Genomic DNA, 24,938 nt, shown 5'->3' with positions numbered 1-24,938 from the left:
GTTCTTACTGACCGGCTACAGAGAGTATCAGGACTGTTTATTAAATAGGATTCTGAATCTTTGTAATTTAATCTTGTGTTGGTCATCATGCCTCCGGGTCAAACAGCGCTCTGTGCTTTGTTCAGAAGAATCTGGTTCTCGCCTGACTCAAAAAACACACTCACAAGTTCAAACGTGTCACTTTCTGAGACCACTCAGGACAGGAACAGAGCGCTGTCCCAGCAGGTGACCCAAGAACGAGGCCGTTTGTGGAGCTAAACATATCACATATGGATAAGTACCCGGAACGACAGAGGTTCAGCTGTTACCTGCATGTCGTGACCATCTCTCCCCTGGTCCCACCCCTGTTCTCGTAAAACAACGCTAAATACAGTACCTTTACAATGAGTCAGCCACACAACCTTAGAAAACGTACACTGACCGGTTCCGACCCGTTCTCGTAAAACTGTGTACAGTACCTTTACATTGAGACGGCAACACAGCATAAAACACACTGACTCACACTAGAACTATGGACTACAGGTGCGGGTAAACATAATCTAGGAATATCTAAGGGAGGCGTACACTTAGCACTTAGGCATACCGTCGTTTTTCCGAGCACTTTGGGCACTTTGTGGTGCTCCCCGTCCTTCGAGGGAGGCGTCACAGAGGAAGAGAAAACATAAAAGCCAACTTCATTTGCAATTCAAATATTTAACCGACACTTTACTGGGGGATCGACAGCAAAACAATGGCTCGGTGAGTTGGGAGTTAATATTCAACAGTGCGTCTTTATACTTATCTCCGAGGAGATGATATTGTTCCAATTAGCGAGTAGGAATGAGGCGTCTGCTCACAACGGAAACAGGAAGCGGGTAAAGCAGACCCCGGCACACCGGAGTCATGAAACCAGCGGCGCATTTTGGCTGATGCGTCCAGAACGTGAGAGGTATTTAAGCACCTGGATCAGCTCTTTTTTAATGGGCCGCCGTTAGCAGGGACTCGACTAGAAGCTGAACAGGCTGGTGTTCAGGGAGCCACACAAGCAGGTTCGGAGGTGGTTAGGGGAAGCCTTTCTAAGGGGAGGGGGGAGAGAATACCTAGAAGCACAGAAGGGAGGGCTGGCAGAGCACAGAACTCACCAGCCGACACAAAGAGCAGGTCCAATAAAACGGGCAGTGGCTGGCACGTAGCCGCAAAGTAGCTAGCGGGGGGGGGTTGGGGGGGGGGGTCGAGTATGTGAGTGTGTTTGTGTGGCTGAGTATGTCTGAACCTGAGTGTCGGATCTGTTTATGCCCCGTGGTAATGTGTTTGTGTTTCGGCTAAAGTGTCGACAGGCATGTGCGTGCGTGCGTGCGTGCGTGCGTGCGTGTGTGCGTGCGTGTGTGTGTGTGTCTCTACGGGGGTTGTTTATTCCTATGTTCATTTGTTTTTGCATCAGCTGAGGCGTGGACAGACATGTGTGCAGAGAATGTGTTGTGTATAGTGTGTGTATTGTATAAAGTGTGTGTTTGTGCGTGTGTGATCAGGATATGGGCTGAAAGCTGTGGACGGCTCACAGTGAGCCAGACACCTGCCTGCTGTTGAAGAACGGTAGACAGAACATCGGAAGACTATGGAGACACACGGAACAGAACCATGAAGACAGATGAGAACCAATGAAGACAGGACAGAAACACACAGTCAGAAGACATGACGACATGAAGGTCCTGAAGATGCATTTTAACTCCTGTATGTAGTCTGTCTGTGCGTGCACATGTACTGTCAAATATTCTGGACGGCACTTTGATACAAACCAAGTTAGTTTCTTAAGGAACTTTATAATAAAGACATTTTGAAGCTGGAAAGATAAAGGGCTGATGTTATTTCTATGGCCAATACCATGGTCTCAAGAAGAGACAACCTGTTTGAAACCTTAAGAGATGAAGAAGCAAAGGAAAGGGAAAAGTCTTGCTGGGTCCACTGCGTCAGACAAAAAACAAAAAAACAGTTGTGTTCACACCATTCATTCTAAACACCCAGCAGAAAAGGCATTAAACAGAAGAAACATGAGGGTAAAAAGTCATGTAACCGGTGATAACTCAACTCCACCATCCTGTGAGAGCCCCCTGTTTTAAATCACATTCTCTGTCAAGGTTACCTTGACTTTACCCCCAGCTGGACTGGTGGTCCGATCAACATCCTGTGTGCACGCGCACGTGTGTGTCTGCGTGTGTGGTGTGTGTTTGCACTTCGGAGATACAATGTCATTTCTAATTGCATCAACAATCGAATGACAAATCCATTACAGAATGAATAAAACGTTTGAAAAACACCCAGAGTCAACTAATCCATCAAAACATGTATTTGGTTTACTGTGCAGAGCTAGAAATGTGCCTTGAGCCCTTCAAAGTCGACCATGCCTCATGACCACATAAAGGGGCTTTCAGACGTCACATGAAACGTGTGACTACTGAAAATACTCCCGCTGTAATGCCGTTCCGCACTGGGAGCAAACAGTCAAGAAATACTACAAAACAAATCCGTTCAGAAATGTAAATGTACGGACTGCTACGGGCTGTGGTTCTCAGACAGACAGAACAATGTTGACCGTGTGTGGTGATTATGTGCGTTTGCCTTTGTGTGTTGCCATGTCGAGATGTATTAGTGTAAAGGAGTATATCTTGGTTCATTTTTGTCTCCATATCTTTGTTTACAGCATGTTAAGTTATGTTAGAATACAGTGTATCTCTATATTTTACAGTGTGTCTAGTTATATTGGTTACAATGTGTCGTAGGCCTACATGACCCGAACCTTGACTAGTGCACAGAACCGGGACCAGTGAACCGAACCATCCCTACTAGTTATAGTTGTGTTCAGTGTGTCTAGTTATATTTCTGTACAATGTTTCTAGTTATATTTGCTCAGATTTATATTACTTTATATTATATTACAGTGTGTCTGGTTATATTAGTTGACAGTGGGTCTACTTATACTAGTTTACAATGTGTCTGGTTACATTATTTCAGGGTGGGTCTTCGTAGTTGTATTTGTGTCCAGTGTGGCTTACCGTAGTGTGGAGTGCCTCCCTGAGCGGCTGATCCCGGAGCCGTTGGAGGGCAGGGTTCCTCCGCCGTGGAAGTCCTCTATGGACCGGCTCCAGGGCTTGGACTTGTCCACCGAGTTCTCCATGTTGTTCTCCGCGCAGTCGCCGTCAAACCTGCAGAACCGCGACAGTGTTGGATAGGTGACTTTTGGCTCATCCCGGTTTGTAAAGTACACTTTGTGTTGGTCGTGTCTCGGTAGATATATATCAGTTACTATGAATCAACAACCCTAATGGTGGATCCATGATTGATTCACTCAACTGTAGTGATGTGTGCTTTGTTTGGGAGGGTAATGTTCATCTTGAAATGGCAGGGAAACCCAACAGCAGTTTTCTTTCTACTGATAGCGACAGATTAGGAGGATATGGATAGATGGATACACGAGGGAGGAGCAGACACTGGGAATGCCAACCATTGGCATTCAGAAAAAAAAGAAGTTGCAGCAAACATGCATTGTTTAAGAATGTCGCCTTAACAGCGATATTTAACCAGGTCTGAGTTTACATAAATGGGTCGATTCCATCGGGGCTGAGTCTCTATTGGCCGAGTCTCTATATTTAGGAATAAGTTGTTTCGATGGCATTTAAGAATCCCATCATAAAATGTTACCACACTTTATTAGAATCAGCCCCTGCCACAAACAGGCATAGTTTGAATCTGATGGAAGCCACCAGGGGACTCATATGGCCGCTGAAGCAACCCTATACCGCTCTAACCCTCGTTTGCCAGGGCCAGACCATAATAATATACTGTCCAACAGAAGAGGGCATGAATTAAACTTATTTTTTACTGGCATGGCTGTTTGGCCTTGAATGGAGGAGTTTGTATTGTGATGATCGCACCCTAGTGGGTATGAATAGCGGTCTGTAGCGGGGTGCCACATGGGGCCCGACGCCGGGCCAGGGGCCCCCGGTGACTCAGGGCTCCCGACATGCGGGCCGTCTCGCTGCCGTGTGTGTGTGTGTGTGTGTGTGTGTGTGTGTGTGTGTGTGTGTAGTGCCAGGGCAGGAAAAAGGAAAGCATTGTTGCACGTTGTGAGCGAGTGTCTGGATGTCCGAGGTGGTGTGGAGGGCGGAGTGGCCTCGGGTGGGGGGGGGGGGGCGGGTGTGTGTAGGGCGGGGGGCGGGGTTGTGGGACTTACGTGACGGCATACTGGGCGAAGGACAGATACTCCACCAGCACATCCAGGCCTTTGTTCTCCTCATTCAGGAACTCTCGGACCCACCTGTGGAGAGATCCCACAGAGCGGTTTGAACCAGTTGGAGCTGAAGGGGTCAGACTGGTTCTGATGTTTTAGTCCCGTTTACATATCGGTGGCTTGTGATTGAATGTAGGAGGTGTCTGTGTTGAGAACAAGACTTTATTGGATATTAAAGAATTTCTGAACCTGAGAAAAACAGTTCTCTTCGCAAACAACAGATGGTAACCAAAATAAATGTTGATTTCCTTTTTCTTGACAATTATTGCATTTAGAGTCACGTCAATTGTGTGACTCAAACACACGTGCACAAACACACACACACACACACACACACACAAAGGATCAGTTATGAACGAAAGCGTTCAATGAAGACGTAATCGGTACATCTCAGCACACGACAACATAATGGAAGGCTTGCTCTAGCATGACAGCATATGTTCTTCCTATTATTCCCCTGTTGTCATTCCTGCTGCTGACTGAGACCAGAGGTTAACAACCACTTGCTGAGCCTTCTAACAGACACACACTGCAGAACCAACACAAGCTGGCAAATACACCCAGGAGTGCCAGGTGCAGTCACGCACGCCAGCAGAGTGTCATTTTAACTTCTTTCTTTGTACACAAAAGAAGAAAATCGAAAGGTACAAGACACACGACAATTAGTTTTGGCCATTCCGTGGTGGCCTTTCGTCGTGTATCATCGATTTGATTCTGCTCGCGTGTGTCCCCCGCTGATCCTACGCAGACAGGCTGCTCAGCCGATCCCTGCTTTCATAATTGGCCTGGACTTTTGAGGGGAGGGGGGGGAGGGAGAGGGCAGAGTCTCTCAGATGGCGGCCCAGCCCCCCTGCGGTGATCAGTCGGTATTCATGAGCAGTGAGGGGAGGTAATTAGCAGAACATCTTTAATCCATTACATTAGCCGATGGTGCCGTTAACAGGCTGATCACTTCATCGTTAAGAGACATTTGCAGAGTGTTAAGACACAACGATGCACAAGGGGGGGGCTCAAAGTGGCGCGGCATGATAAGGGTCACGGAGGGGACATATGCTGGGGGTCTCTTTACGAGGGTTGGCCCTGCGGAGACTGCCTGGAGGCAGGGGTTAGGGCCCGGGTGCCTATGGGCTGGGGGTGTGGAGGGGTGGGTGGGGTTGTGTGTTACAGCGGTCAGGGTGGAGGTCAGAGGGCGTGACCTTGAGAAGCTACAAAGTAATCATTACACAGGGATGCTAACTAACCAGCCCCCTCGCCCCAACACACACACGCCCCTTCTTCCATTGACCACATGCTGGGAGAGTGATGCCGATGGGCCCAGCAGTGAACTAGACTGGGAGCCCTGGGGGGGGGGGGGGGTTAGGAGAGATCAGCAGCACCAGTAACAGACAGAACAGGCCGTCTATTATGACTGAGTAATGGGTTTTGCTCATCTTCGCCTTCGAGGGAGAAAGAAAAAGAGATGTGGTTATCCATTGTCTGGTTGACCACCACCCATATCGCCTCCCACCAGACTAATAACGATCATTATCTCATCGAGATGGGCTGGTTTAATGAGGTCATCTAGTTTGTTATCACTAAAATGAAGTCACTCGGACACAGGGCCGGGCCCAGGTTTGTGTTTATAAACCGGCCCCATCGTGACTAACACACACCCTTTGAGTTTGACTTTAGTTAGATCCTGCAGACAATGTGTGGTTGGATCTGGCTGGTGTGCGAGCATAAAAAAAAAAACTGGGTGTGTGTGAGCATTAGAGAGACAAAGAGATGAAGAGATAGTCGACAGGAGGAGGAGTGATCGAAGCAGAGATAGCGTGTGTGCCTCTCAGAGCCTGTTGGTGTAGCAGCCCGCGGCGGTGGTGGGGTGTTTTGGTGGATGTGTATCTTGTCCCTGATAGGGTTAGCAGTCTGTGTCCTCCCAACGACAGACGCTATCCAGATCCCCCCCCCCCCCACCACACACCACCACCACTGATCCATCAAACCTCTATTCCTCACTACAGACTACAGACCCGCCTACATGTCCCAGAATGCACCGGGCCTAGGGGTGTAACGATACACAAAAGTCACGATTCGGTACGTACCGCGGTTTTTAAGTCATGGTTCAATATGTTTTTCGGTACAGCAGTTTTTATTATTTTATTTTTATTAAACAATTGGATTTTGATTTGATTTATTAAATTGTATCAAACAAATGCCTAACACAAATGAAAATACATAAAATACAATTGAGGATAAAAACACAATCAAGTCCAGGATTTATTTCCATAGTGGTCCTCAACACAAAACATCAGGACAAGACAAGACACTCAGAGTGTCAGAGTGTCACAGAGTGTGTGATAATAAAAAATAATAATAATAATAAATAAATAAAAACTTGAGAAAAAAACTTTTTTTTTTTCGGTAGTACCGAAATGAAACACGCATCGAACCGTTAGACCCGTACCGAAAAATTTCAGTACGAATGAGTGTATTGTTACACCCCTAACCGGGCCTAATCTCTAATGCTAATGCACGTCTATGACTCACCATCTACTATGATCAGGGTCCTAATCACTTAAAAAGAAACCATGAGGGAGACCTCCAGAGACGCTAACGATGGCGGACACCCATCGACGTATTGATCCGTGCCTGAAGACAGTGAAGCACTAAATCAATCCCCTTAAGCCGGGTGAGAAGGCCTGTCGGAAAGACGGAGGCCGCGGCCTCTACGGTGATGTCTTCCACAACAGGAATGTAGAACACCAAGAATATAAAAACAAGAGGAATGTGGAACAGCTGCGTCGACATGCAGACGGTGGGATGGTGAAGGAGTGAGACGGGGAGAACAGAACGAGGACAAGATGGCTCTGCTGGTTCCTCTTCCTGTCTCGGTGAGGGCTCCAACACAATCAATACGTTCATCTGTGAGAGAACCACATGTCTCCCGGTACAACATTCAGACGGGGCAGGAGGGGGAGTTGAGTCTATGGGGGGGGGGGTCAGGGGGGAGGGGGTTAGTGTAAACATCTGTGTCTCTCGGTGTCTGGAATGTCAGACTTTTTCCCCCCAGAATCCACTGCTGCTGTAAAACGTCACTATTGCATTTTACATTACAACGCAGCCTTGAGTCACACATAAATGTGTGCGTAAATATACATCAACCACACACACACACACATTGACACACACACACACACACACACTCACTGTGTGACTCACCCTATGTGATTGGTCCGTAATGAAATTTCCAGTTCTCTGAGGACTTGGGTGGACTCCTGGACCCGTCGTCTGAATTTCTGGGGAGGAAATGCGGGTAAATATTTCATCAGGAAAAGGAGGGTGCTGAATCTCAGCGGTAGCTCAAAGACCAGAGCAATAAGGAAAGCCCACTCTATGGTGTGGTCAGACAGAGAGAGCCTGAGCATGACCCCTGACCCTTTCATAATGTCATCGGGACCCCCTGTCCTAGCGAAAAAGCAGTTCAGGCGTTTTTAAGGCTGGCTGTCTATTTTAAATGCTTGAAGGTATTGTATGAAGACAATAATCATTTTATAATAAATATAGGTTGACGGGAAAATGGAGACTTTGACTATAACGTGTTTGACGTTTTATCGTCGGCACCTGCTCCTACATGTCTGATGTTAAAGCACAGTAAACACACTCACACAGTAAACACACACAATTAACTATGCACATGTGAGCCACAAGTGTCTGAGGTCGAGAAACAGCAAAAAGTCAGAACACATTTTCAGACTTTTCTCAAGGCTTTCATCATCCGGGGGGGAAAAAAAAAAAAAGGTAGACAAATAAGGCGGGCCAAAATGAAAACACGAAGCTGCTGCAACTCGAGCAACCAAACTATCCATGAGAAAATGAGCCAATGACATGTGTGTGTTTAGGGCTGTGTTGAGAACACGGCCCACTGGAGACACACAGCTTCCCTGACGAATCAGGGCTGGAACCATTCTCACAGACAGGGAGGAGAGGAGCGGGGGAGGAAGAGAGGAGGCGGAAGAGAGGAAGAAGAGAGGAGAGGAGTGGAGAGAGGCGAGGAGGCGGAAGAGAGGAGGAAGAGAGGAGAGGAGTGGAGAGAGGAGAGGATGAGGAGCGGAGGATGAAGGGGGTAGAGGAGGAGAGGAGGCGTGGAGAGAGGAGGGAGAGAAGAGGAGTGGAGAGAGGAGGGAGTGAAGAGGAGAGGCAGAGAGGATGAGGAGAAGAGGCAGAGAGGAGGGATATAGGAGAGGAGGAGTGGAGAGAGGACGATGAAGAGAGCAGAGGAGGAGCAAGAACGGAGCTAAAGTTGGGGGGCGCGGACACTTTCCATGATGTCTGACGGGAGGGACCGGAGTTAACCTGTTATTAACATCCACCCAGAGCAGATCACTTCCCACCCTCTCCCTACTAAATATATTTCTCCTTATTTTCCGTTCCCTCCTTCCCTTATGGGCTCTGTGTGTGTGTGTGTGTGTGTGTGTGTGTGTGTGTGTGTGTGTGTGTGTGTGTGTGTGTGTGTGTGTGTGTGTGTGTGTGTGTGTGTGTGTGTCTATAAAAGGCACACGTAGAGATGTTTTTTGGGGTTTTTATTAGGGGAGGAGTCCTTTTTGTGTCGGCGTGAAATTGAGAGTGAGAGAACTTAAGGGGTACTGCGCAGCCTCCCAGAGTTGGTCTCTCTCCTCCCTCCCTCCCCTTTACTCAACACTCCACACTAAGTGCTACCAGCTGCAGGACGGACCGACGGAGGGCAGGAAGGAGGGAGGAGGGAGGGAGGGAGATAGGGAGGAAGAAAGACAGACCGAGAAGAAGAAGAAGAAGAAGAAGAAGAAGAAGAAGAAGAAGAAGAAGAAGAAGAAGAAGAAGAAGAAGAGGGAGAAAAATGAGTAAATAAGTGGTGTATGAAAAGAGGGTAGGTAAGAAAGGGAAAAAACAAGATTTAAAGTGAATAACAGAGAGACAGGGTTACGGGTGAGGAGGAGGAGAAGGAGGTGGGCGGGGAGACAGTCTGCAGAGGAGGGGTCAGCCTGGAAAGAAATCAATGGCTGATACATTCTTGGGGACTTGGCTGTATCGGGGCTCTTCCTCCCAGGCTGCTGATTGGTTGGGAGGTGCCCAGAGGAATGCACCGCGGCCTATGGGGAGACAAGGCAGCGACCTCCAGCTCCCTCACGGAGGCACAAAGTGGCAATTGTTTGAGTCTGAAGAAAAGGGGGTTGGATCAGGAATGCAGGGAGAAAAACGGGGGAGAGAGAAAAAGGCCAAACATAACTCTCGTTCTCCCCCATCTACATGATGTTTATTGTTGGCTCTCTGTGCATCTCCATCTCTCTTTTTCCATGTCCCCTCATCTCTCTCTCTCCGTATCTCGTATCCCACTGCCATAATGCTCATCTCCCTCCCTCCCTCCCTCCCTCCCTCTCCCTCTCCACCTCCGAATGTTGGGACTCACCCTAGCGATCCGTTGCACGCTATGGAGCATTCGGTGGAACACATGACTCCTGCTGGAGCGTGACATTGAGGCTGCAGAGGTTAACCCGTGTGGTGGAGGACGCACAAGGCCCTCTCAGACCGTCAGGGAAGATGTTGTCCTGAACCACAACTCCCACATGCCTCGGAGGGAGAAGGACCGAGCGCCGAAAGACAAATAAAGGCCAGTGTTTAGTTTTTTTTTTAACCAGACTTTCTCTGTACAGAGAAGGGTCGTCTACGAATGGATACAAGGCCGGCTGAGAGCTAGACCTTGATTAGGATTCTCTTTCTTAGCCACGTGTGGGGAAATTGACACTATTTGGGTGACGGGTCATCATTTCCATGCAACTGATGATTGTATTTTCCCCTCCAAAAAAGTCACCAAAAAATCCACTCAAGTCAAAATATTGTCGCATTCTCAAAATGGAGATCAACCTGATTTCAGACGGCCTCCAGAGGAACCAAATATCCTGAAGCCAAAACTGTCATCTACCTCTTTGTGTCAACTTCCAACTGCTCTCTCATTAATATAACCCCCCTTGTGTAAACATAAGCGTGCCTGTGTCATATATCCTTCATCGCCGTCGTCGTGCACCAGACAGACCCAGCAGGAGTTTCTCCTCCTGAAGTACAGAGACGTTGGCGGAGGAGACCGTTTCTGGATGTGCTCATCATCAGAGACGGGTCTATCTCCTGGCTGCTTGGTTCCTGCCGACGCAGCCAGCAGACTCTTCATAGTTTTGGCAAAAGGCTGTGATTTGTCTCAGACTCTCCCCCCTCTCTCCACAGTCCCTCTTTACTCCCCCCTCCAGGGAGTCAGGGGGAGAGGGGCAGAGGCTGGCTGCTCCGTCTAACCTCAGCTGGTACTGGATGATGTCATGCATAGTCCATCATCCACGGAGGGCCGTGACACCGGGACCCGGCTGGCAGCCTCATTACGGCTAGCGACAGTGAGCCTTCAGCTCAGACTGTGGAGCAACAAGATAAAAGCCTTGATGCCTTCTGTTACGATCATCTCCCTGTAGCCTGGTTTTCAAAAGCCGCACTTTACCGAGCCATCTTTCCAGTTAGCCCCCTCAAAGGAGCGAGTGCACGGGGGGGTTGACGCAGACGCCTTGCTCAAGGACACTGTGATAGGATAGATGCTTTGTGTCAGGAAACCGCAATGCGAGAGGGGACACAGATCAGTGGTGTCTTCGCTGCATGTTCCGGGATTATCTCAACCCGGGACCGGCTATCACCTCTCAGCTGTGGGGATCTCCTGGCGTGTGGGGGGGGGGGGGGGAAGGAAGAGGACGGGGTCCAGGGAGAAGTCTTACCTTCCGGGTCACAGCCGGGTCCAGATAACTCCTGAGCTTCTGGATGTACGTGTGAGGAGGGTTTTTGACTTGGAACCGTTCCTAGAACGAAAGCAAAAGTACGATTAGTACGAGACAAAAACAACGGCTGAATGGAAAACTTTCCCTGCATATATATCAATACTCATTTAGGAGACGCTTGGCTCCGAAGCGACTTCAATGAATGCTAAATAAGGGCTGATGAATGACCGATCATTAAGCATCAGGTAGCGGTTAGGGCACTTTGCTCAATGGTCCGGGTAGCAGGACATAACCCACATAACCCACAACCTCTCAGCTGGAAGACCAACACCCTGACCACTAGACAATTCAACCCACATTTATTACAATAAACAGTAACCAATAAGAGTGCCCATGCTGTCAAGCAGTTTGTTATGCGTCATTTAGTTGGCAGAGGGCAGTGCCAAGACACAAGTCGAATCCCACAACAGTTTTCAGTCACAATCGTGTGTGTTGTCGGGCGACACCCTCACTCCAGTCCCCCATAAGGGGACGGCTGTGGTGGTTTTACTGGCCCATCTCGAGTGCCCTCTCTCACACAAGCTGGTGTCTCAAAAGGCTGCACCAGGCTAAAAACGTTGAGCCTTGAGCAAATAATAGTCATTCTGGATCATCCAATCAATGCAACCGCCTGATTATATGTTAGCGCAAGCAGCAGCATCATCCTGGCACACAGGGCCTGTTGTGTGGACGTGGCCAGGCTTTTGTTTACGGTGGCCAGCCTTTTGTCCGCAGTAACCATGGCGCACTACGTATAATGAACTCGGAGCCAAGGCGAAGGACGCTAGCACAATGCTAAATGATGCCACAAAGCAAAGAAGCAACGTGCACTGATGACATTGTGAAAAACTGAAGAGATTATGGGGGTTCAGTTACATCTCCATTGACTGGTTAGATCCACTGCCTATGCGTGTGCGTGCGTGTGCGTGCGTGAGTCAGTGAGTGAGTCAGTGAGTCGAAAGCTTAGCCAGCAGGCTGGGCATCTCTTCCCTGAACAAACGGGTCACCTTTAGTCTACCTCAAATCCTCCATCTTTGTGTCCCGGATAGGCTACATGTACAAGAGATTAGCGACAGCTTGGAATCCTCACGGAGAACAAAACACAGCGAGTGAGTAAATGGCGGGTTCCGGTCAGTGACGTCGCGCCGTAACAAGATTTGCTGCATCACCAGCGATGGGAAATACCAGCTTTATACAGAAGCCTGTTGTGTGTGTGTGTGTGTGTGTGTGTGTGTGTTGAATGGATAGAGTCGTCCTGTGCTGCTATCCGTGATGCTGTGTTCACGTTTAGGGACAGAGATGAGGATGTCGTCCGAATAGAGTCTACAGCAAACTGACAGATTCACGTTTCACTGCTCGACTCAAACTGTCGCAAGGTTTATTCTGGAATACGCCGTGTGTAGGATTTTCCGATGCCCGTCCATTCGTCCTAGCCAGAGTCTGTCACAATAACAGGAAATAGGACATCTTATCAGGAAACAGATTCTCCTCCCATCAACCTAACCGTCACCAATGCGTTTGGTTGCATCTTTGGTCGGCGGGCGCTTCATGAGTTTTGCCAGTCTCTTTAAAACATGTGCATATATCTGTTCATAAACTATACTTTGGACTGAACACTAAGAAACTAGCCTGGGGGTTCTAACATGGACTCAATGTACTCAAATATTTTCCCATGCTAGGCAGAAGCTCAGGAATAAGGAATGTATGGAATATCTTCTGGATCAATTGGAATCATGCTTGGTTATGAGGACTTTTGCAACTTCCTGGGGGGGGGGGAGAAAGGAGGTCAGAGTGAGATGACTTAATTCACTCTCAACACTGCTCTTTTCCCATAGAACATATAGCAACGCGAGATATGCATGGATAACTGTGAGGAGTGCAGAAACAGAAAAGATGAAAAACAGAAGTAGTAAGAATGTTGTTTGTATTCAGAGCCGTCCAGTGATGGATGCTGATGGCAAAACACAGACCGATACCAGAGCAAGAAGGAAAGTTTGAGTTAGTGTAGTTTATAAACTATATAAATCTATCTCTAACTACTCACTAGGCTAATTGAGCCAGGACCAGAATATTTCCCTTTGTTCAGGATCAAATAAACACGAGGCTGCCGCTGATATGAACAAATATAGACTACACACAAACATCCTCACAAAACTACCAAGCAGTCAGACAAGGTCCTTCAGAGCTTTAGATTGGCTCCCAAGGACCAGAGCTGTTGGGAAATCAGAGTGTGAAGAGTTCACTCGTCCTCATGACTTGTGTGTCAGGGCCAGCCACTCACATCCCCTCCTTTGTGCAGTGGGTCTATGGAAAATCTCATTGTTCATTCCTGAAGCTCTTCAGAAACAAACTAAAGAAACTGTATTTTTGTTGACCCCAGCATGTTCTCTAGTTCAAAAGGGGCTAAAAGGGATTCGCTAAAGATATGGCATGGAAAATATGTTGCTCTTTCAACGAGATTTGTGTACTTCTTGTAGGAAAAACACGAATAAATAAGAGATGAAGCTATGGAAATAGCACATTTCAGCAACAATGCAGTTCAAAGTGCTTTACATGAAACATTAAAAGCATTTAATATAAAATGCAAAAGAGTCGCATTATAAGAACCTCTAAACGCAATTAAAAATCATTAAAAACATGTCTCAAATTGAATTGAATGAAAAAGGCAGTGTCAAAACAGAAAAGTCCTCAGCCTTGATTGAAATGAGCCTAGAGTGGCAGCTTTGCCCGCGCCCTCTTCCTCTCCTTATCCCTCTCTCTTTACCTCCCCTCATCTCTTCACCTCCCCCCCTCCCGCTAGTTCTTTCCACATCTCCCTCCTCCTCTGCATTTACGCACCCCATTCTCACCAAACCTCCCTCTCTCCACCTCCTTCCTCCACCCCTCTCATCATCGCTCAGGAGCGGCAGAAAACCCACAGGCCTGGGTGGGGGTGGGAGTGGGTGGGGTGTGGGGAGGCTGAGCTGAGCACTCTGGCGTATTCCCCCCTCTCGCTCCCGCAGGGAGACCTTCACTTCCCATACTGCCGTGCAGTCAACTCAGCATTTCCTCCATAACAAGCGATCTGATGCGTTCGTGCGTGTGTGCGTGTGTGCGTGCATGCATGGGTGCGTGCATGCCTCCCTCCCTCCCTCCCCGCACCACCACCACCCCCTCCTCCCGCAGCGCCACTTAACCCACTTGACCAGCGAGCCCGGGCCGGAGCGGAGCCCCCCTCTGGATGAAAGAGGGGGGTAATGGAGCGCGGACGAGAGGATCAGAGGGCCCAGCAGGACCGGTCCCGGTGGGGTGGAGACAGCCCTCACTGAGGCCTCGCTCCGTCGAGATATAGACCGCGATGGAGAAGTATGCTCCCAGACTGGGCCCTTAATCGCTCTACTGCCATCGCAGCGCTTGTTATTAACGCGGGTTACTGAGTGGGCTGTTGACACGAGGAAACAGCTTAAACATCCGCCCGATGGTGGCCCGGAAACGATGCATAACGTGTTATGGCTTTTTGTGAAGGGGATCCAGAGATTTAAGGAACTGAAACTCTGTGTGTTTATGAATTGTTTTTGTTATTTGTTCTTATAGGCTCAGGGATGGCCGAGAGAGGGGCTTCCACATCTTGAATGAGTGCATAACAGCGGAGATGATGCTAAGTGTGTTATGGTTCTGGAGACGGAACCCACCTGGTCGCAGATCAGTTCCCACTTCTTCTCGTTGTCGTATTGCCGTAGTAACCGAGCCTTGTCTGGGGGAAGGTTCATGGAGTTCTGCAAGAGGAGGAGGAGGAAGAAGAAGAAGAAAAACATCAGTTACCATGACCCTGTGAAGAGCCAGCCACCCAGTGAATCACGTCTAGACTACCAAGGCGCAGTATCGTCCAAATTATGACCGTCGTTGACAGAATCAAATGAATGAAGAAAGGACGGATTAATTCTTGATTTACGTACTTAGTACATTAGCCATGACTCACAGTGTGAGTGAGGAGACATTCACACATAAGGACAGAGCGTAATCTCCTAATATACACTAGTCATTCATAGTCATCATTGCTACATTGATAAGTTTGATTTCACTGTTTCCTGCCATCACACACCCATGACTACCAGCTATCCTACACGGTAGCAGCCCTACACATTTCATCAATGGGCACCAGTCAGAAGAGGCATGATGTCCTTAAAGGACTTTAGAGGTGCATTCAAAGTGTAAAGTCAAGTCCTGACATCCCCTGAAGTTCTGAATCCACCGTTCATTTGAACAGTTCACCAAATCTACCAAGCATCTCATCATTAAAACAAACTAAGTGCAAAACGAGATGGCAGTCAGGGGTGAATGTGGAGTGATGGGATGTGTAGCAACATAGCAGGTGAACGAGAGACATAGCTCTGCCATGTCCTCTTCTGAGAGCGGAGTGCTCCCAGACAGATGTGAACAACGTCACTGATATAGATTTCTTCAACATTCAATGTGAGCCACTGGCCCAGCTGTCTGAAGCAACTGATACAGAAGAGAGTGAGTGAGTGAGTTTTTCCCTATTGGATGCTTTTACATAGGTATTTCTTCGCACAGATTTGTGGGAAACTGTCACGGTCAAGCCGATCATATCCATCTGTTAACCCCCCCTGTATTCCCCATAAATATGTAATCAAATAAACATGGTCGAATGTTTCTTTCTTCCCTCTTCAACATCAGCTCTATGCGATATCCCTGTAGATCCTCAACCACTTGGCTGCGACCTAGCCTGTACATATATATGTGTGCGTTCACCAAGTCTAGAAACAAGAAATGTAGTACACAAAAGAAATATAAAAACCGGTCTCCTTGGACGTGTGACCCGAGTGGTCGGCCGTTTCCCAGACCAGAACTAGCAACCAATTGGAGAAAACAACCAACTGACGAAACCAAGACAAGCAGTTAATCGTGGTCTAGACGTCAAAAATGTTCCATTCCAGCACGACCCCGAAGCTAACCCATATAAACAGCCTGAGTCCGCCTGGTCAATCTCCCCATAGGTCGACTCCTTTTTGGTGAAATCCAACGCCGCGGCACGTCTAGACGGCATCCAGCCTACACACGGCCCATAAATAGGAATGAGGCGGGGGGGATATTTTCCGCTGCTTAGAGATGGAGACAGAGGCAAAAGAAATTTGGCCCTAAAACACGGCTCAGTGCGAGGTTCTCAGTCCCCCTCCAACCCGACCGACAGGGTGATCCATCAGAGAGCTACGGGGCCTTCCAGTGCTGTGCTCCCCGGCGGAGCACGCCAGGGGGGCGGGACGAAGACGGATGAGGAAGATACCGGGGTCCATGAGGGAGGGGGTGGGGCACCGGCATCATGAACACGGAGATGATGAACCACCCGGCCCAATCCACATGCATGTGGTTTAATGAGTGCGTGCGTTTGTGCGCCTGTGTGTACAGGGGAGTGTGTGTGTGTTTACTTTGCATTATTAATGCCAACATTGTTTTCCTCTAGATCTGCAGAATCATGCATTATGCCGGCTTTCTAAATCCAAGTACAGCAAAACAATTCAGCAAGAGATGGATGAAGTAACCAAATTTTGTCTTTAGGATGAATTTATCCAGACAGCAGGCAGACACAGACACACACACAAAACCGTAAACTCATCAGATAGAGTAGTTAAAGAGTCGTGTATTATTTCAGAACAAGCCAGTGGTAGAAGCCATCATGCCCCGCATGCCGAGTCTCATTAGTATTCAGCAGACAGAAACAGACCGAACTTGACTGAACCTGCGTTGCTGATGGCGGGAAATGGGAATGGAGGGGGTGGGGGGGGGGTGTTCTATTGACTGAAGAGTCTGGTCTCTAGTACCACTATGCCTTCCCTGAAAAACACTTTATTACCCAGCTTGAGAACCGCTAGGAGAGACAGGAGACACGCTTGCTAACGGCTGACAAGTTCAGCCGCGGTGCAGCGCCGGGAGGGGGGGGGGAGGGAGGTAGAGTCTTATTGGATGCGGAGGCAGAACCGAGGACAGCAGGGGTAGCACGAACACATTAGGGAACCTCCTATCTGGGCTTTCACATGTATCTTGGAAGGCTTGTTTGGTGCAGGGACTAATGGACGGGTGGTCATGTAACCATGTCGAACGCTGTATTCCTGCAGAGGGGCTTCTTAATGGCTCGCTAGGCCGGGTAGACGGAGCTCCGGGAATCCTGTCTTATGAGGGCGCCACTTACGCGGAAATAAATAAAACAGAAAACACCCTTGTCTCCCGGTCCACATGCCCGCCGCTGCTAATGAGCTGCGGCGGGCACTAAGCTCGCTACTAGGTCCGGGTGGTCTACAAGCGTTCGCTCTCATGTCCGGTGTGCGTGCGTGCTCAAAGCCAATTCAAAACAAGGAAAATCATCTTCATAGAAAACTCAGACACTTTGTAATAATGACAGTGTTACTATTGTAAACACACTGAGAATATAAAAAGGGAAAACCATTAAGGTTATTGGATTTGAATGAACAATAACCTGGCTGTTGAGCTTAATTGAGTGTATGACAAAATAGTCAATCGAAAGTCTTGAAACTGAAAGTTGTGCTGCAATGATACAAAGGGTATATATGTCAGCATCACCTTGATACATCTCTCCGTCCAGATACTGATGGGGTCTGGTGAACCACAGGTCACAATTAGTTTCCAGACAGTTTATTCTTCCTTGCATTATTCCTGATTTCCCATTTGCATCCTTTCTTTCTGTAGATTACTTTATGAAAAGATTACATGTCGTGTGCCAAAATGGTCCTCGATTGACTTCCAGTTGTTGCATCATACACCTTTATAAATGCCAAAGGTGTGAAAGGTGTTAAAAATATGTTGTGGAAACAGCTACAATTAATGACTCGTGGGTGTGTGTGTAAGTCAGTCAATCTCACTAAATATATCTCCAACCACTTCCTATTTCACCTTATTCACAGTTAATCATTGTTTGTACAGCAAGAAGATAGCAACGTGATTCATTATATAACTTGAGATAACATGGGGAATTCACAGGTTTCACAATCATCAAAAAGAAAGGGAAAATATACGGTAGGCCACAACACAAAGATACAAAGATAGAGATAAAATATAAGGAGACAAGATACAAGCAGTCAGACATAAAGGGAAGGGTAATTCCAGAGGTCATTGTAAAAGTACTATTCTTTTTTGTCCAACTATATTTGTCCAACTGAAAAGGTGTGGACGATGCATTTAGGATTGTAAATAAACACCTGGCAAAAGATACCACCACCAGAATTGCTATTTAATAAGGGGTTTTAATAGGTCACAAATGACTGTTAAACTCAAATTCCCTGCTCCAGAAAAGAACTGAGGCAGAATGAGTTGTAAAATAAAGAAGTGGCAAAATAGGGACAGATTCAGATGGGCACAGCGCCCAACATCACCACCCAACTCTACCATCAACTCCACCTCCACCTCCTACCACCACCACCACCTAACTTCTAGGAGGTCTGGCGAACTACCCTCCAAGGCACAGCTGGGTAAATGCAAGAAGACCAGCACACCCCTGCAGGGAACTGTTAAACATGTTAGCTTAATGGCTCTATAAATATCATGGATCTAGCAAACGCATTATAGATTTAGCATATGGTGCCGGGGGTTAGAAGTTCGAAATTAGACTTGGGCCTCATGGTCAGAGGGCAGAAAATGCCCGCTAAGAGTCTCTGTAATCATCTCCAGCTAGACCTCAAACCAGGACTAGAGCAGCTGTAACAGAGCTCCTCAGCCTCCACAAAGATGTGTCGCCAGAAATAACCTTCTACGAGTTCACTTCAGAAACCACAGATGAAGAGGAGGATGCAGGCGATTCTCGTCTTTTATGCAACTTAACAAGAGACAAAAGAAAGAAACAAAACAAACAGCCTCCTCCTCTTCCAAAGCTGGGATTAATGAAACCCCTGGGGAGGTTCACTACCATGATTAACACACACACACACACACACACACACACACACACACACACACACACACACACACACACACACACACACACACACACACACACACACACACACACACACACACACACACACACACACACACACACACACAAAATCTGTGCACTGTGCTTGAACAGTTCCCGAGGTGAATAGCGATCGTTTGTCAGGGCAGATCTCAGCTGCTTTGCATCGCTGCGTATGCTGATCAGCTCCTGACCTAACCGCCTTCCGCCCCACCCCTCCAGGTTGATGCAAATCAGGACAGACACAACAGCAGGGAGGGTGGGGTATCAGGGTACAAGTCAAGTGGGAAGGACAGACAGAAACGTAACACGGGCCACGGACAGACTTTATGACTTGGTGTCAAAAGTGTCATTCTTTTAATCGGATCCTTCAAAACTGATGGTTAGTTGCACCACTCTGCATGCCACAACATGACAGCACACACACCTACCTGCCTCAGGTATGGGCCAGTTTTCATATTGAAATTGCTCAATATTCAGGAAATGACTCAAGTGTTGAGTTTGCCTGCGTTGTACGAAGGGCATTAGATGCAGTTCACGGGTGCGTCACATGAGCAGAACATGACCGGAGGGCATGTTATGTTCAGAAAAGGATTCCAGCTCGTCAACTAAAACCTAGCATTGGGAGCTCCTAAAATGGACACGTACACAAGAGCACTAAGTACCATCAAAGTGCACCAGTTGTTTTCCATAGCTGGGTTCAGGTCCAGCCCAGCTATCCATCTGATATAATGAATGACCCAATACCGGACACCCCAGAGACCTGGGTTCCGTTTCCGACGTGTGAACACCGCAGCGACGGACAGGATGCAACAGGTGCACACGTCAGTGGGAAGAGGGTTGGGGGCCTCCCCTCCCCACACACACACACACACACACACTTGGCTGGCCGGCGCGTGCTAGCTAAACACCCGCCGCCGCCGTCTCGTTAGCGCAGCATACCGCCGTAATCCTCAGCGGTCTGTGGGGGGGGGGGGGCACAGGTGTCCCCCGTCTGTCCTCAGATTAGCTTTGTAATCCCCCCGGGACCCCAACCCCAACACACACACACACACACACACACACACACACACACACACACACACACACACACACACACACACACACACACACACACACACACACACACACACACACACACAGTCATGTGGACAGTGTTTATGTTTTTGAAGCTGTTCCGTGGAATCGCAACAAAGACCAAATGTTGGAATACTACTACCACCTCCTCCTCCTCCTCCTTCTCCTTCTCCTCATTACATTCCAGCCAAATGTGTTTGTGTGACTCAGGAGAGGAGAGGGGTGTGTGCAGGATATAAGGGGAATTCAAGCGGGCTCAACACATGTTGAACAAGAAGACAACAAAATATCAAGAGATAATTTCTCTGCAAGTCTTACATCAGACCCGTCCTGGAGTGAATGTCAAATGCCAAACAACGCTATTGTTTCAGGACTTGATTGATGTCGGATTGGGAATGAAGTGGTATTACAGCTGAATCCCCCCCAGTCCAGTCCCAGCTAATCTGTTCATCATGTCTGCAGTCTGTTCATGAATGTAAAGAAATTAACCCATGTGACCCTGAACATCGCCGTGTCTTACTACAACTGCGATCAACAAATGTCATGAGACCTGGTGTCGGATACCGCGCATCCACGCTCGTGCTGCAATGCGTCCAAGGGTGTTTGGAGCAGAGGGGCTGGGCTGTCCAAACAAAACATGTGATACACAGAGAGAGAGAGAGAGGCGGGTCCGGCCCAGCCAGATGTTGGGTTGCGAAAGCCCTCGGCCGCAGAGGTGGAGTTCCTGCTCCGTGTCCGGGCTGAGGGGGAGGACTACGAATGAGGAACGCTGTTTATGTAACCGATAAACAGAGGCTCAGGGGAAGCCTCACCGTAGCGGGATTAGGGCAATGATTTGGCTTTCTGGAGACATATTTTACGCTAAAGAAGAACAATAACCGAGGAGTAGGTGGGGTCCAAACGTTCAGGCTTCCAAAGGGAGACTTCTCCACTGGAGGTTAGCTCAGGTTGCACTTCAAGGACGGCTTATCAGCCATCAGCATGTCTCCCTCTGTAAATTCACAGCGACACTAAAGACTGGCTCAGAGTCCTAATCCTTTTCCGACATCAGATCCCACCCTGTGAACAAAAGCAGACAAGTAATCTGACTTGTCCTATTTACCACGTCAAGAACAATCACGTAGCATCAACAAATGTAGAGATGCGTTGGGATAATATTGTTAAACCCCTCAGGGGGGAGTCAGTCAACACAGTGAAAGGGTAAGTAAACCGTTGAAACTTATTGCAGACATTACGGAACATTCCTGAAGTGTCTCAGTGTAAGCAGCGCTTACCATTATTATGTTTACACAGTACTTAGCTCTGACATAGGTGCCAGACCTGCCCTCATTGGGTTCCCTTGTGTTTGGTGTGGATGACACTTGAGGTGAGTTAACTATTGTTGGGAGAAAACCAGAGAAGCCACTCACTTACATCACCTACCATAGCCGTTAGTACAAACTGCCTACCGTAGCTATCCTACCACCATCCTACCGTAAGTACCCCCTAACTGCCGTAACTACTTCTGCCATAACTACCACCTAACTATCATAACTACCCCCTAACAACCACCAGCCTACTGTAACCACCACCTTACTTCCGTAACTACCCCCTTACTATCACCATCCTACCGCAACTACCACCAGCCTATCCTAACTACCACCATCCTACTGCAACTACCACCCAACTACCGTAACTACCACTTCACTACCCTAACCACCACCTGCCTACCGTAACTACCACCATCCTGCCATAACCACCACCTGTGACCTGTGCAAGTAATAAAACCATAAAGAACGTGCTTCATAATAATAAAGAGAGAATGGATCATCACTGAGGAAAAGGCCCAGGACCCATAATTACCTCTTAACTCGCAATACACAAGAAAACCAGTTTTCATCGCTCTGCCTAATCCACTCTAGCCTGGTGCTACCAGACCATCGTACTTCATTTCATTTGTACAGAAGGTCTGGAACTGCTGTAATTGGCAAACGTTCACTCACTTGGAGGCGGGTGTCTGTTGAAGTTTAAAACTATTGGATCTGCCCAGTGCCACTCTGGATCTGCCATAACCAATCGCAATAGCATTTGGTCGTGACGTATGTCATACGCCGGGACCGGCCGAAAACTACGTTGCGCGCATGCGCAGGCTGTGTACACAAACAAAACAAGATGAAGCGTGAAGATGTCTGTCAACGATAGCTGCAGGTTTTGTTCATCTAATTTTAGAGTTCAAGGAACAATTACAAATTCTACATTAATATTCTATAGTAAGGACAGAGATAATGTTTGCAGTCAACTGTCGAGGCTGGGTCTTGTCATTGACAATACGTCGCTACTTCAACATCATCGTTCTCAGCCACTTCCTCTGTTCGCTGATTGGTCATACAGAAATTTGTTCGGGCAAAATCCCACTAACAAGCCCCAGCCCCAGACTGACTACTGAAGGGAAAATGAAATTTGGGCGGAAGTAGGTGGGCGGGCGGAGCCAGGCTAAATCCACTCCACTTAAATGAGAACACTAATATGTTCTCATAAACAGAAAACATCAGTCTCTCCTTTCAAATATAGATAGTTTGAGTCCTTCAAGGTGTCTGTTATAAACACATTGAAGTGTCTCTCTCTGTTGTGGAAAGTAAAGGCTGTCAGAGCGGATTCAGGAAATGAAAGCCTAATGGCATCGCACCGGAGTTGAATAACATCTAGCATCCCAATCCATCACAGTATGCCACACGTCATGTTTTAATTAAACTCCCAGGTTGAATGATCGTGTGCCAATGCAATTTGGCTGGCATTAGCTCAGGAGGTAGAGCGGGTTGGCTGGTAAACCTCAAGGTTGCTAGTTCAATCCCCGGCTCCTCCTAGCTGAGTGTCGTGGTGTCCCTGAGCAAAACGCCTCACCCTGACAGCTCCCGATGAGCTGGCTGTCACCCTGCATGGTTGACTCTGCCGTCTGTGTGTGAATGTGTGCATGAATGGGTGAATGTCAGTCAACACTGTAAAGCGCTTTGGATAAAAGTGCTATATAAATGAGGACCATTTACCAATGTGTGAGTCCAAGAGAGTGTAATCAGCCATCTTCCGCCATAACAACAGTTTGCTGTAGTGTTTTTAGCTTTGGGGAGAAGGCATGTAACATGTCACCTAGGACCGCATAAAGCAAGGCAGTTCAATGTGTAACAAGACTTCCCTCCTGCACTCCAGATGTGGGATCAGTCACCAAACCTAACCTTTTATTTTTTTGGACTATATCCCAAGAGATTGAATAAATCCATCTGTTTATATCTGTATTTGAGACTTAATATGAGCTTAAGCTTCATATTATTGATGCACCGCTTCCTGTATGGAGAGTAGACTACACATCAGCAAGGATACAGCTGGGAAAAGTTGTAAAACCTAAAGTCTCATGTTGCATCAAGCAGGGTAACATCTTTCAAGATGGTGGCAACAAATAAACAATGAACCACCGTCAGGGTTCAGTCTCAAGCAGACAGTAAAAATACCTAAGATGAATCTATTATATTATAAACCGTCACCTTATATCAGAACGTGACAAAGCCCCATGACCTAAAATTAAAAAAGAAAAATGTGATGATGACGCCATAAAGACCGAGATAAGGAACACCTGGCATGGAAAAACATAATAAATGATTAATCAGACGCAGCCTAATGCTGAAGGCCATGTGTGTTTAACACTTGTATTGTGGCCACCACTGATAATGCATAACACCATGAACACACAACACTTCAGCAGCCAAACTGACACCATGCACCACAACACACCTACTCGACAGCAATCGGGGCTCAACAATCTGTCTTTAATACCCGCCACCGTTTCCCCTTTCTCACCCCGGCATCCCATCATGCATTTCACCCCACGGGCACCGTGCCAACGGTGACTCTCCTGTTCCCATTGTGTGGTCCTTGTGCCACTTCTGCTGTGGGCCACTCGTCATGTGACTGACTTGCTGGCTGCGAGCAGCAGAAAGACACCAGCTCAGCCTTGCCCAAGCCACGTCAGCCAGCACCACCTGTTCCCAGCACTGGAAAAGCCCCTACCACCCGCATTATTGCGCTAGCCATGCCATATAGTCTGCATGCAACAGTGAAGGCTATTGTGCCAAAGTATGGCAACCACGTGAAACATTGGCAAATTATTTAATCCTCCATAAATGATTTGAGGGCCGTCACGGGCCCCTGACTTTCCCCTGACACTGCTGGAGGAGGGGTGGGTTCTCGTGCTGTCCTCATTATAGAACTTATTTCAGTAAGCCGGACGTTAAACTGTCATTTTTATGCAAATGTCCCATTTGGCTGCAAAACTACGAGGAGCTTGACAGATTACAACTACGTCTACAAATTGAAGCTTAAGATCTGCATTGTCCGTGCGTTGGTAGCAGAGGGAGAGAGGAGGACGCGGGACACCAGCCGTGCCACCCACACAGTAAATGATTGTGGAAATGCCAAAGAAAGGTTGAGGAACAATGAGTGAATTGGCCCGCCAGTCCCGGGCCAATGGTCCGGGACGGAGGCCGAAAGACTCCGCTCACACAATCATCTGACCACCGCCACCCCAGTGGAGGCATTCAAACTCTGCTGCCAGTCTGGTGAGCGTGCACGCGCACACGCACCCCAACACTGGCCCATGTGCTGCCGGATGCGATTGGTCCCCAGGGCGGCTCATGTTGGACTCAGTTACAGCTAATTGGTGGGGAAGCATCCTGGGGCTTCCACTCCGGTCCAACGCTGAGTCCAACTCCAGCAGACGTACACTCAATCCTCACACGTGTACTGTAAAGCAAGCATTGTGCTCATCGCACACGCAGTTTAACGTGCTAGGCCTTTATCACGCAGA

The 24,938-nt window shown here is 48.0% G+C and overlaps 1 protein-coding gene across 4 annotated transcripts in view; it reads right to left on the bottom strand.

Annotated features, from left to right (window-relative positions):
* fmnl2a (formin-like 2a) overlaps nucleotides 1-24,938 on the bottom strand; it is a 51,670-nt gene that overhangs the window by 21,788 nt on the left and 4,944 nt on the right. For all 4 annotated transcript variants that reach the window (XM_084478505.1, XM_084478507.1, XM_084478506.1 and 1 more), the window contains exons 2-6: nucleotides 14,736-14,819; nucleotides 11,026-11,106; nucleotides 7,463-7,539; nucleotides 4,208-4,291; nucleotides 3,030-3,179 (exon numbers count right to left, since the gene is read on the bottom strand). In XM_084478505.1, coding sequence (XP_084334631.1) covers nucleotides 3,030-3,179; nucleotides 4,208-4,291; nucleotides 7,463-7,539; nucleotides 11,026-11,106; nucleotides 14,736-14,819 — 476 coding nt within the window. The remainder of the gene's footprint in view (nucleotides 1-3,029; nucleotides 3,180-4,207; nucleotides 4,292-7,462; nucleotides 7,540-11,025; nucleotides 11,107-14,735; nucleotides 14,820-24,938) is intronic.

The sequence above is a fragment of the Micromesistius poutassou genome, assembly GCF_964030765.1.
Source record: "Micromesistius poutassou genome assembly, chromosome: 14".
Classification (NCBI taxonomy): domain Eukaryota; kingdom Metazoa; phylum Chordata; class Actinopteri; order Gadiformes; family Gadidae; genus Micromesistius; species Micromesistius poutassou.
This window is presented reverse-complemented; position numbering and strand designations above follow the sequence as displayed.